Raw genomic sequence first — 12217 nt, 5'->3', positions numbered from 1 at the left:
AAAGTGTTAGAGAGAGAAAGAAAGACACAGCTCAAAAGAGAACATTTTTTGTTTACTCGAAGAGAGAGAAAAAAAGAGAGCCTCCATAGAACAAACGTCGTCTGCAAAAGAAGAAGGCCAAGTCCAGCTTATTCAACAATTCATCAGCTTTGAGACAGAGAGAGAGATTTGAACATTCAGATTCAGCTTTTTTTTTTTTTTTTTAATTATTTTTTTCGGGTAATCCGATCTCCCCGATTTCTCCGTGTCTGCTTTTGAGCTGACTTCAAGGCGAATTTTAGTTGTTTCAGACCCACCAACTCGAGAATCTGCCCGATCTGACTCTGTCTAAGTTGCCTTGACTCGCTGAGTCGGCTTTGTGTTAACTCGGAGTCTTTCTTGGATTGGATGAGTTAAGTGGGTAAATAGAGAGAGAGAAGGATCTATTGGAAAAGAAAGAAGAAAGAGCTGCCATGGTAATCTCATCACATCCTCTTCGTTTTTTTCTTTCCGATTGCTTTATTTGCGTGTTTTTATATCTCCAAAGTTTTGATTTTTTTGGATTTGACCAAGTAGAAAAGGATTGATTTTTTTTCCGACAAGTTCTGTTTCACTTGATTTGGTTCTTGTTGGTGTAGAGAGAGAGAGAGAGAGAGAGAGAGAGAGAGAGAGAGAGAGAGAGAGAGCTTTCCTTTGAGATTTGCGTTTGTTTGTCGATCCCACAATAAAAGGAAACGATAAAATCTCGTGAATGTTTTTCTAAGGGTTATGCCACTTTGATCATTATTGGTGTGGGAATTGAGTTTCCGAATTCTATTTAAATTTGCATAATTTCAAAGTGTGCATTTTTATTGGGAAAACATTACAAAAGTGTTTACTTGGCAGGTTTTAGTTTTCTTCAAATTCATTTCTTGGACTATCATTTCCTATAAACACATTCACTTTAGCGGCATTTAGATAACTTCTAATATTAGTTGTTGTTCTGAATCTACTACTTAAGATAGCATGTCTTAATAAGGTCCTGTAAGCTTTCTATGTTATATTGTGGTTATATATTCATCAGGAAATTCTTCGAGTGTTTTAAAAAACAAAAAATATATACTTTTGGATAAAAGGCTGAAGATTTATTAGTTTCCAGAAGTAAGATTTAATTGCTGAATTCATTATATGGAAACTGGGGGATAGGCGTGTGTTATGATTTATTTCTTGTGTTTGGAAAGGAGTGTATACTCTTAGAGTGTTGTCTCTAGATCCTATTAGAACTAATTTGGGGAGTTGACATAAACTATAAGATCCAGCATCTCTTTATGCTCTTCTCCTATGAAACATGCCACCAATGTGGGTTTGTCAATACCGAATTTGTTCGAAGCTCAATGCTTTCTTCGGTGGTTATTACCTTTTGATCATTATTTTTCTTGTATAAGGTTAAGCTATACTTTTTACATACATATTTCTTCTGCTTTCTGCATCTATTGCTTATTCAAGGGGATCAATTATTTTTAGGCCTCTGTTCCTCATTGATCACCACACAAATCTTGATAAATATTCTTTCAAGTATCCTATGATATAAGTATACTTTTCCCTCTAGATAAATTAGAATATCTTTGTGCCAGACTGTTAGTCACCCACATAAACGTATGGAACAGCTTGTGTGATGTTATTAAACCTTACACGTTCAATCTTTATATCTTGTAGGTTGGCCCAGTCAATATAATAGTTGGTTCTCATGTTTGGATTGAAGATCCAGGAGTTGCATGGATTGACGGAGAGGTTGTCAAAATTAATGGCGAAGAAGTTCATGCACAGACCACAAACGGGAAGACCGTAAGTTTTCAATCCTCCCCACATGTTTTTGCATGTAATATTAAAAACACTGTCACTAGATTGGGTGTTTCTGCGTCGGGTTTATATTTATCTTTGTTCAAAATGGCACTAGTCTTCTAAACTCCTTTGCCATGGATACTTGTTACTTCTCTAATATATGAGTTTTGCATTATTTTGCATGACACTTGACATCCTCGTTTTGTAATTCTGTTACAACTATTGAAACCAGATGTTTTATCGACTAATCAATGAAATTTAATCTCAGGTTGTGGCAAATATGGCAAACGTATATCCAAAGGATACAGAGGCACCCCCTGGGGGAGTTGATGACATGACAAAGCTCTCATATTTACATGAACCAGGTGTTTTGAATAACTTGGCCATGAGATACGAGTTGAATGAAATTTATGTAAGTTGTTAGGCATTTTCTACGCTGAATAATCATGAAATCACATATTGAGTTCCACGGCATTACAAAACATTCCTAAATATTTGCAGACATATACTGGAAACATCTTGATTGCTGTAAATCCGTTCCAAAGGTTACCACATCTCTATGATACTCATATGATGGAGCAGTATAAAGGAGCAGGTTTTGGGGAACTAAGCCCTCATGTGTTTGCTATTGCAGAAGTTGCTTACAGGTAATTAGGACCAATCAATTATTCCATCAGCAGAATTTCTCTTAAATCACTCTTTATTTGTCCATTTTCTCATGCTAGTCTATTGCTTCTTTGGTTAGGGCGATGATCAATGAGGGAAAGAGCAACTCAATTCTGGTAAGTGGGGAAAGTGGTGCTGGTAAGACTGAGACCACAAAGATGCTTATGCGCTACCTTGCTTACCTTGGTGGTCGATCGGGCGTTGAAGGAAGGACAGTGGAACAGCAAGTTCTGGAGGTGAGGCGTCAAAAAACTAATGTTTTCTTCTTTTTTTAAAAGAATTTGTTTCGAAACTTGTCATGGAGAAAACTATAAGCCTCTACACAGATACTTTTAGTTACTGCATTGATATATTCATAGAGAGGCTTGTAATGCTAGCTATTTTGGTTTTGTTGTTGATGTACAGTCAAATCCAGTTCTTGAAGCTTTTGGAAACGCCAAAACACTCAGGAATAACAATTCCAGGTATGTGTATGTTCACTTAGAGGGTTTTCCTATAAATCTTCTCTTGAAATGCTTTTATGATTTGCATACTCAAACTTGTTCTTGGCTCAAAGCTTCTTCAATCACTACTTGTTAGAAAATTGTTTTGTTACTAAGGAAATTCAGGGAATCAATTTCACAGATGGCACATAAGCAAATTGAATCACATATAAACCATGTTAATCTCTTGGCCTTCTACATTTGTAAAGTTAAGGAGTAACCAACTCAACAGTAATACGTTCCTATGTGATTAATTGTTGTGTTATAGAGTTATTCTAAACTTCAAAGCAGATGCAGTATCATCATCGTCGCTTTGTTTTTAATCAAAACGCAGTCGATTTGGAAAGTTTGTCGAGCTTCAGTTTGACAATTGTGGGAGAATATCTGGAGCGGCTGTGCGAACATATTTGTTGGAAAGGTCTCGAGTGTGTCAAATATCAGATCCTGAAAGAAATTACCACTGTTTTTACCTTTTATGTGCTGCGCCACCTGAGGTAATGGTGCTACACAATGATGCTAATATACCTTATTGTGTGGCGTTCTGCTTTAGATCACATGAATAGGTAGTTGGGGAATTCATATATTTTCCCAATCTGTAGGAAAGAGAAAAGTNATGGCACATAAGCAAATTGAATCACATATAAACCATGTTAATCTCTTGGCCTTCTACATTTGTAAAGTTAAGGAGTAACCAACTCAACAGTAATACGTTCCTATGTGATTAATTGTTGTGTTATAGAGTTATTCTAAACTTCAAAGCAGATGCAGTATCATCATCGTCGCTTTGTTTTTAATCAAAACGCAGTCGATTTGGAAAGTTTGTCGAGCTTCAGTTTGACAATTGTGGGAGAATATCTGGAGCGGCTGTGCGAACATATTTGTTGGAAAGGTCTCGAGTGTGTCAAATATCAGATCCTGAAAGAAATTACCACTGTTTTTACCTTTTATGTGCTGCGCCACCTGAGGTAATGGTGCTACACAATGATGCTAATATACCTTATTGTGTGGCGTTCTGCTTTAGATCACATGAATAAGTAGTTGGGGAATTCATATATTTTCCCAATCTGTAGGAAAGAGAAAAGTTCAAGTTGGGAGATCCTAAGTTATTTCATTACTTAAATCAATCAAAGTGCTATAAACTGGATGGAGTGGATGACACCGAGGAATATCTCGCTACCCGACGAGCTATGGATATTGTTGGTATCAGTGAAGAGGAACAGGTCAGTCTTCCTTTTTCTCCTTTTCCAACAAGAAATGATTTCTCTAGTAGAGCATCTTATTGACCATTCTGATAATTACTATCAGGATGCAATTTTTAGAGTTGTTGCTGCAATCCTGCATCTAGGTAATGTCAATTTTGCGAAAGGAAAAGAGATTGACTCCTCAGTTTTGAAGGATGACAAATCAAGATATCATCTGGATGTATGTGCTGAACTTCTTAGGTATGTGCTGCTTACTTGTTTAATCTCGATTTGTTTCTTTTTTTACATCTTTGATCCTGAACCCACTTCTTTCAAAAGGTGTGATGCAAAGAAAATGGAAGATGCATTGATAAAACGTGTAATGGTGACACCAGAAGAGGTTATTACAAGAACACTTGATCCTGATTCAGCCACGGGTAGCAGGGATGCATTAGCAAAAACTATCTATTCACGCTTGTTTGATTGGTATACGAAGAAACTTTCTCTCTTTTGATTCGCCGATTTTGATTTTTGTTTTCACTAAGTTCACTCATCTGTTGTGGACATGTTTCACTTATTGTGTCAGTATACATCAATTATGCATCAGAAATTTGTTCTAGAATGTCTACAATGTTTTTTTTTTTTCAGTTCAGCTGCCACTTGAAATTTTCTAAATTCTTAGAACCCGTATCCTTTGTTTTTTTTTTTCCAGGCTTGTTAATAAAATTAACATTTCTATCGGGCAAGATCCAAACTCTAAGACAATAATTGGAGTTCTTGATATCTATGGGTTTGAAAGCTTTAAGATCAACAGGTAAATTTTGTAGCTTGCAGAATTTTGTGAATTTTGTGATAAAAGCTCTATTGATTTTTTTTTTCTTTTTTCTTTTTTGTAATTCATTCCAGCTTTGAGCAGTTTTGCATCAATTTTACCAATGAAAAGCTGCAACAACATTTCAACCAGGTCCGTTGTGTTCTTACTATCTTTAGAATAGGGTTTCCTCTCCTTACTTAGCTTTGACGTACAATTTTTTTTTCACAGCACGTCTTCAAAATGGAACAAGAGGATTATACCAAAGAAGAGATCAACTGGAGTTACATAGAATTTGTTGATAACAAGGATGTGTTGGATCTCATTGAGAAGGTGTCCTAATGCCGGCTTATCTAATTTTAATCTTGACGTATTTTTGTGATAGTTTACAACTATTTCATCCTTCTTAATACATAAGTGTGTTTATGACTTTCTCTTTCAGAAACCTGGAGGAGTCATTGCACTTCTAGATGAAGCATGGTAGGCAGCTAGACTTTTTAGACGGAACTGTTTCAGTTTATGCTTATGGACTAAATATCTTCTATGATTTTAATGAAGATGTTGCTTTGCTTAATCTGACTAAGACCAACTGTATAATTTATACTCAATTTTTTGCAGTATGTTTCCAAAGTCGACACATGAAACATTTGCTCAGAAGCTGTATCAAACGTTCAAGAACAATAAGCGGTTTACCAAACCAAAGCTATCTCGGACCAACTTTGCAATATCACATTATGCTGGAGAGGTAAAAATCTTTTACATGCTTATGATAAGTTTAGATAAGTTTCCTATTAACATCCTCTCTTTTCTACTGAAACAGGTAACTTATCAGGCTGACTTGTTCCTTGACAAGAACAAAGATTACGTGGTGGCAGAACATCAGGATCTTTTGATCGCTTCCAGTGATACTTTTGTAGCTGGTCTATTTCCTCGCCTAGCAGAGGAAACATCAAGTAAAACCAAATTTTCTTCCATCGGGTCACGCTTTAAGGTATGGTGTTTTTTTAAGCTCACCATATAGATTTGTTCTCCAAAACTGCTATGCTATTACATAAATATCTAAGGAACTAGGATTTTCCTTTTGATGAATATTCTGTATATAGTGGAAACATCTTTTAACACTTTAGGTCCTGAGTGTGCTTGATAGAGCAGCCATATCACTAATTCAGACATCATTAACTCATTTCTTTCATTCACTTTGACTTTGTAATTATTATTTTTATTCTATGGCTTTCAAATTTTCACCCATGTTGATGTTAGTGATGAATCATGGTTTCATACATTATGTAGGGGAAACAGTTTATTTGTATCTAACAAGATATGTTCTATCTCAAATTTCAGCTTCAACTTCAATCTTTGATGGAGACACTGAGTTCAACTGAACCTCACTACATCAGATGTGTGAAGCCAAATAATGTACTTAAGCCTGCCATCTTCGAGAATGTGAACGTAATTCAACAATTACGGTGTGGTGTAAGTACAACTGGAGCCTTCTATATTATTTTTCTGCTCTGTGGTATTTATAGTCGAGGCTCTTCGACCTAAATGTTCGGTTTTAAAACTTACAAACTTACTATTTGTGTTACTTTTGTTAAGGGTGTTCTGGAAGCTATTAGAATCAGCTGTGCAGGTTATCCTACCAAGCGGACGTTTTATGAGTTTCTCAATCGTTTTGGTATACTTGCTCCAGAAGTTCTAGAGGGAAAGTAAGTCACAATTGATATATACTTTTTTTTTTCTCTCGTAGTTTTGTATAATCCTGACAAATGGCCTTGTCTTTTGAAAAGAAATTGGTGTTTATTGTTTCTTGCAGTTTTTTTCCTTTGAAAAAAGCCTTCTACTTTTTTTTGTTGTATGTAATGGTTCCTATTTTCTTGCAGTTATGATGACAAAGTTGCATGCAAAATGCTTCTGGATAAGATAGGCTTAAAGGGTTATGAAGTAAGTCATTTGAAATTGTACTATGTAATGGTTCCATTTATGTGTTAGGAACTATGTCTAATTTATCCATCATGCTGCCACTTGCAGTTAGGGAAAACAAAAGTATTCCTTAGAGCTGGGCAGATGGCTGAGTTAGATGCAAGAAGAGCTGAGGTTCTTGGAAATGCGGCTAGGAGAATCCAAAGGCAAAGCCGTACTTTCATCGCACGTAAAGAATTCCGTGCTCTACGTGGAGCTGCTATCGTATTACAGTCCAACTGCCGAGGTATCTTCTTCCATAATTTATTGCAACACTATGCTCTTCTCTTTTGTTGCTGTTTTTTTTAGCTGTCCAGCATTATGGATTCTGGTTTTCTTGTGTTTCCCATGGAATTAGTGACTTGTTATGGTCCGTTGTTTCGTATTGCCTTGCAAATGTGAAATATATGTAGAGTTTATGTGCCTTTTTTTCTTCTACGGATTGTATTACTTTTGGAGGAATGAGCTTCTCAATACCTTTTATTGAATTCCAGGCAAATTGGCGTGCAACCTTTATGAGGAAATGCGACGCCAGGCAGCAGCAGTAAATATTCAGAAGGGTTTCAGAAGACATACTGCCAGAGAATCTTACTTAAGAGTTAGACATTCAGCAATAACAGTTCAAACAGCACTAAGGGGAATGGTTGCTCGCAATGAGTTCAGGTTCAGAAAGGAAATGAAGGCTGCTACTATTATTCAGGTCGTTACTAAGAAACCACTTTGGGTTTTTTTTGTTTACCTAACTGAGAACATAAGAGCATGACACGTCCATGTGTGACATTGTTCATTTTAAACCAGCACTGATGGTCCTCCTTTTTTAATTTAGGCTCGTCTTCGTAGTCACCTCGCACATTCTTACTACAAGAAGCTCCAAAAAGCTGCCCTTTCCACACAATGTGGCTGGAGGAGCAGGGTTGCACGAAAAGAATTGAGGACACTTAAAATGGTAGTTTTTTTTTCGGTTTAAAAAAGAAACACATTTTACTAAATTTTCACAACTTCATATTATGAATCAGGTTCTCACCTTTACAATTTAATAAATCAGGCCGCACGAGACACAGGAGCCCTTAGAGAGGCGAAAGACAAACTTGAAAAGCGTGTTGAAGAATTAACATGGCGTTTACAATTAGAGAAGCGACAGAGAGTAAGTCCATTTCCATACATTTGCATGTATCAAGCTTTGTTTACTTGTCATTGATAATCTTTGGTAATATAGACTGAGCTAGAACAAACAAAAGCCCAAGAATTTGCAAAACAACAGGAGGCTTTGCAAGCAATGCGGTTACAAGTTGAGGAAGCAAACGCTGCCGTAATTAGAGAGCGGGAGGCTGCAAGGAAAGCTATTGAAGAAGCACCTCCAGTCATTAAGGAGACTCCGGTATTGGTTGAGGATACTGAAAAAATCAATTCATTAATATCAGAGGTGGAGGCTCTAAAGGTATGTGTGTTTTCACTTATAAGATTTGCCTTTATGTATTCACTATCAAAGTTAGTAAATAATTTGTTGATTACGCCCTTAATATAGTGAAGTGGATTGGTTAGCTTAAATCATATATTGTTACAGGCTTCACTTCAGGCTGAACGACAAGCAGCCGAAAACTTGAAAAAAGCTTTCTCAGAGGCAGAAGCTAGAAATTCCGAGCTGGCCACAGAGCTTGAAAATGCTACGAGAAAAGCAGATCAGCTACATGAATCAGTACAAAGGTTCGTAAAATATATTAATGAACAATCAACAGAAAATGGACAGATTATAATTTCTCATGTACTTTTGACTCTGTCGTTTTGCTTACAAGTTTTGAACTGCTAAGAGACTCTTACTAGGCATTGCTATCCTCGTTGGTTGAGTAAATAAGTTATCACTGTGTTTCTTCTATTCTGGACTTTTACATGTTGATTTTGCTTCTGCTTCAGACTAGAAGAGAAGCTTACCAATTCAGAGTCAGAAATCCAAGTACTCAGGCAACAGGCACTTGCTATATCGCCAACCAGCAGATCTATGCCTGCGCGATCAAAAACAATGCTTTTACCGGTGCCAAGACATATTAATTCTTTTTCGTCTTTCAGATGCATATAAATACAAGTTGGTCTGTTTTATTCATGTAATCTTTTCTTCTCAATGTTCAGAGAACTCCAGAGAATGGAAATCTTCTTAATGGAGAAACAAAGACTACACCGGTAAGGGAAAGTGAAATTTTCTGATTAAATTGCATGTTCAAAAGGAGACCGGCACACTTTCTTGTTTATTTAATTGATTATCGTCTGTAAATGTCACAGGACATGACTCTTGCTGTACGGGAACCAGAGTCTGAGGAGAAACCACAGAAATATCTGAATGAAAGGCAGCAGGTATCAGATATGATATCTTAATGATGGGATCCCATTTCTTGCATTATTGCACTCTGCTTTTCTCTTAACATTATGTTATAATCTTCGTGTCATTCAGGAAAACCAGGATCTACTAGTCAAGTGTATCTCACAAAATCTTGGATACGCTGGGGGCAAGCCTGTTGCTGCATGTGTCATATACAAATGTCTCCTTCACTGGAGATCATTTGAAGTCGAAAGAACTAGCGTCTTTGACCGTATCATTCAAACAATTGCTTCTGCCATTGAAGTAAGTTGATACTTTCTTCTTTCATTGTTAAGAAGCATTTATGACTATTTCAACATGTTTTAAAGCCCATTTTCTGGATATGAATTGGAAATGTTGTCTTCCATACAGGTCCCAGATAACAATGAGGTTTTGGCGTATTGGTTATCTAACTCAGCCACTTTATTATTGCTTCTGCAACGCACACTCAAAGCAACTGGCGCAGCTAGTTTAACGCCGCAGAGACGAAGAACAACATCAGCATCCCTTTTTGGAAGGATGTCACAAGTAAGAAAGCCGCAAATCAATTTGCTTACCTAAATTTTTTTTTATCTGCCTTGGTGTATCAGCCTCAATTCATCTTGTGTGCCTCTTTAACAATCTAAATAGGGATTAAGGGGATCTCCTCAAAGTGCTGGACTCTCTTTTCTGAATAGACAAGGGCTCACCAAGCTTGACGACTTGAGGCAAGTTGAAGCAAAGTACCCCGCACTACTTTTCAAGCAGCAGCTTACTGCATTCCTCGAAAAGATATATGGAATGATCAGAGATAACCTAAAGAAAGAGATATCTCCTCTCCTTGGCTTATGTATACAGGTAACTCTTTGTTGCTTTGTTTTCGTACAACAGTTTCTAGAAAGAGAGGTTATAAATTTGGTGGCTTGAAGTTAATAACCGAATGTTCTGGATAAACATTTCTTAATTAACGCCTTCAAAACCTCCAGGATGATTCTACTGCTGTCTTAAAAGAATATTCTTTTTCAATTGCTATTGAGAAGGGTTTTCATGTAGTTCTTTGTTGTTTCTCCTTTGTGAAAGTTGATATGCTGGTACTTTTTTAGCTTTAGTTACGTGAATTTTTTCGATTTCGTGTAAGGGAGTGTTTACATAATACAGGCACCAAGGACATCAAGGGCAAGTTTGGTGAAAGGGAGAGCACAAGCAAATGCTGTTGCTCAACAAGCTCTGATTGCCCATTGGCAAAGTATTAGGAAAAGCCTAAACAGTTACTTGAACCTAATGAAAACAAATAATGTGAGTCTCGAAATTAGCAAAAGTAAAAGTTATATTTTTTTTTGGTAATGTTGATTACAATATATAATACATGATACAGGCTCCACCCTTCTTAGTCCGCAAAGTATTCACACAAATATTCTCCTTCATCAACGTTCAGCTTTTCAACAGGCATGTGTCACTTGTAATCTCTCCCTTTTTTTCTTCTGTCAAACCTCTTTTTCCTTGGTTGACAGAAAGATTTCTGCCATAACATTTTGCAGTCTTCTTCTACGTCGTGAGTGTTGCTCATTCAGCAATGGGGAGTACGTTAAAGCAGGTTTGGCTGAATTAGAGCAGTGGTGTGTGGAGGCTACTGATGAAGTAAGCCAAGAATTTGTCACGCTGTGCCTTTAAAGTACTTATATATTTTTACATCTTTTTTAAAATGGAATTATTGTTTCATTTTCTTACAGTATGCTGGCTCAGCTTGGGATGAGTTGAGGCATATTAGGCAGGCTGTTGGCTTCCTGGTAAATTTCTTAGTCGATACTATGCCACTTCTTTTATGCGCTCCCATGAAATTGTGCTTAGGTTAAATTTGCTTCCTTTGACGCTCTGATCAGGTTATTCATCAAAAACCGAAAAAAACATTAGATGAAATTACAAGAGAACTCTGTCCGGTATGTTGTCTCTTCTACTCAGTCAAAGCGGATTTTAGATCATTAAAGTTAAATTACTTTTCCATGAGATGATCACTGAAGTTGCTTTTCTGGTCCAGGTGCTAAGTATACAGCAGCTATACAGAATAAGTACAATGTACTGGGATGACAAATATGGCACTCATAGTGTTTCGTCAGATGTATGATTCACTTGTAAATAACTAAGCTTTCTCTTGCCTAGATATGATATTAATTGTGTTCTTTCGAAAACCGTAGGTTATTGCAAACATGAGAGTTATGATGACAGAGGACTCGAACAATGCCGTAAGCAGCTCTTTCCTTTTGGACGATGACTCGAGGTAAGCTAAAACTAATTTGTGTTCAATCTCTTTTGTACCCTTCCCTGTTTCTCATCTAATCCTAGAAATCAACACAGCATTCCATTCACGGTTGAAGACATATCAAAATCAATGCAACAAGTGGATGTAAATGACATTGAACCTCCTCAACTTATCCGTGAAAACTCGGGTTTCGGATTCTTACTCACACGTAAAGAAGGCAGTACATCGTAACTGTCCTCGAGGAGCTCGGTATGGTCCACCTAAGTACGATTGTTTCTACCGCATATACATAAATACATCGTGTGAGCCACTGCATTCCTATGGGCGTTTTGTGTATATTATTTTTTTTTCGGTTTCTATTCTTTCTTCTTCTTTGTTTTGGGGTTCAGTCTTTGGCCTTTGTATTTGTGGAGAGGCCGAGTTTATTTCATTCTTTGCATCCCTGTAGTTATGGAAACTCACAGGGGTAATTTGTTTGCCATTTGGTTTTGTCATAGAATGGCTTAGGTGTGTTTGATGCTGTCCTTCCCAGAGAGGGGAGGAGAGTGTTTTATTTTAGTCAATTACATATTTTGTTGGTTTGGGCGAGTCTTTATAATTGTAATGAAGGAACTAAAATTTGCTTTCACTATTTATATAGGTTGCACATCAAATATTTTTTCATGTAAATTGTTGGTGAGTTTCTGCTTTTATTTGAATCAGTGAAAAAGTTTTCTTTTAATAACTGTTTCT

General features: G+C 36.8%; 1 protein-coding gene across 2 annotated transcripts; it reads left to right on the top strand.

The window, feature by feature from the left end:
* LOC104706392 (myosin-17) lies at positions 26-12154 on the top strand. Of its 2 annotated transcripts, XM_010422583.2 has the most exons (39): positions 26-455; positions 1675-1803; positions 2069-2212; positions 2302-2447; positions 2546-2702; positions 2872-2930; positions 3283-3442; positions 4019-4168; positions 4254-4390; positions 4469-4615; positions 4842-4943; positions 5036-5093; positions 5172-5273; positions 5383-5420; positions 5559-5685; positions 5761-5931; positions 6282-6413; positions 6537-6646; positions 6821-6881; positions 6969-7146; positions 7394-7599; positions 7726-7845; positions 7945-8043; positions 8116-8337; positions 8464-8603; positions 8811-8928; positions 9024-9074; positions 9174-9245; positions 9343-9513; positions 9622-9777; positions 9880-10086; positions 10387-10524; positions 10604-10674; positions 10767-10866; positions 10959-11015; positions 11109-11165; positions 11264-11344; positions 11421-11503; positions 11581-12154. In XM_010422583.2, the coding sequence occupies exons 1-39, from the start codon at positions 453-455 to the stop codon at positions 11714-11716; spliced, it is 4596 nt and encodes a 1531-aa protein (XP_010420885.1). In that variant the 5' UTR covers positions 26-452; the 3' UTR covers positions 11717-12154. The 2 variants fall into 2 exon arrangements, with proteins under 2 accessions (XP_010420885.1, XP_010420886.1); XM_010422584.2 differs by lacking the exons at positions 26-455; positions 1675-1803; positions 2069-2212; ... (2 more) ...; positions 2872-2930; positions 3283-3442 and adding an exon at positions 3732-3913.

The sequence above is a fragment of the Camelina sativa genome, chromosome 8 (genome assembly GCF_000633955.1).
Source record: "Camelina sativa cultivar DH55 chromosome 8, Cs, whole genome shotgun sequence".
NCBI lineage: Eukaryota > Viridiplantae > Streptophyta > Magnoliopsida > Brassicales > Brassicaceae > Camelina > Camelina sativa.
This window is presented reverse-complemented; position numbering and strand designations above follow the sequence as displayed.

Bases quoted from the DNA above. Each gene is read 5' to 3' on its own strand.
- LOC104706392 (XM_010422583.2), top strand. The intron at 8,044-8,115 runs GTAAGTCCATTT...TTGGTAATATAG, and splicing joins AATTAGAGAAGCGACAGAGA to ACTGAGCTAGAACAAACAAA. The intron at 10,525-10,603 runs GTGAGTCTCGAA...TACATGATACAG, and splicing joins ACCTAATGAAAACAAATAAT to GCTCCACCCTTCTTAGTCCG.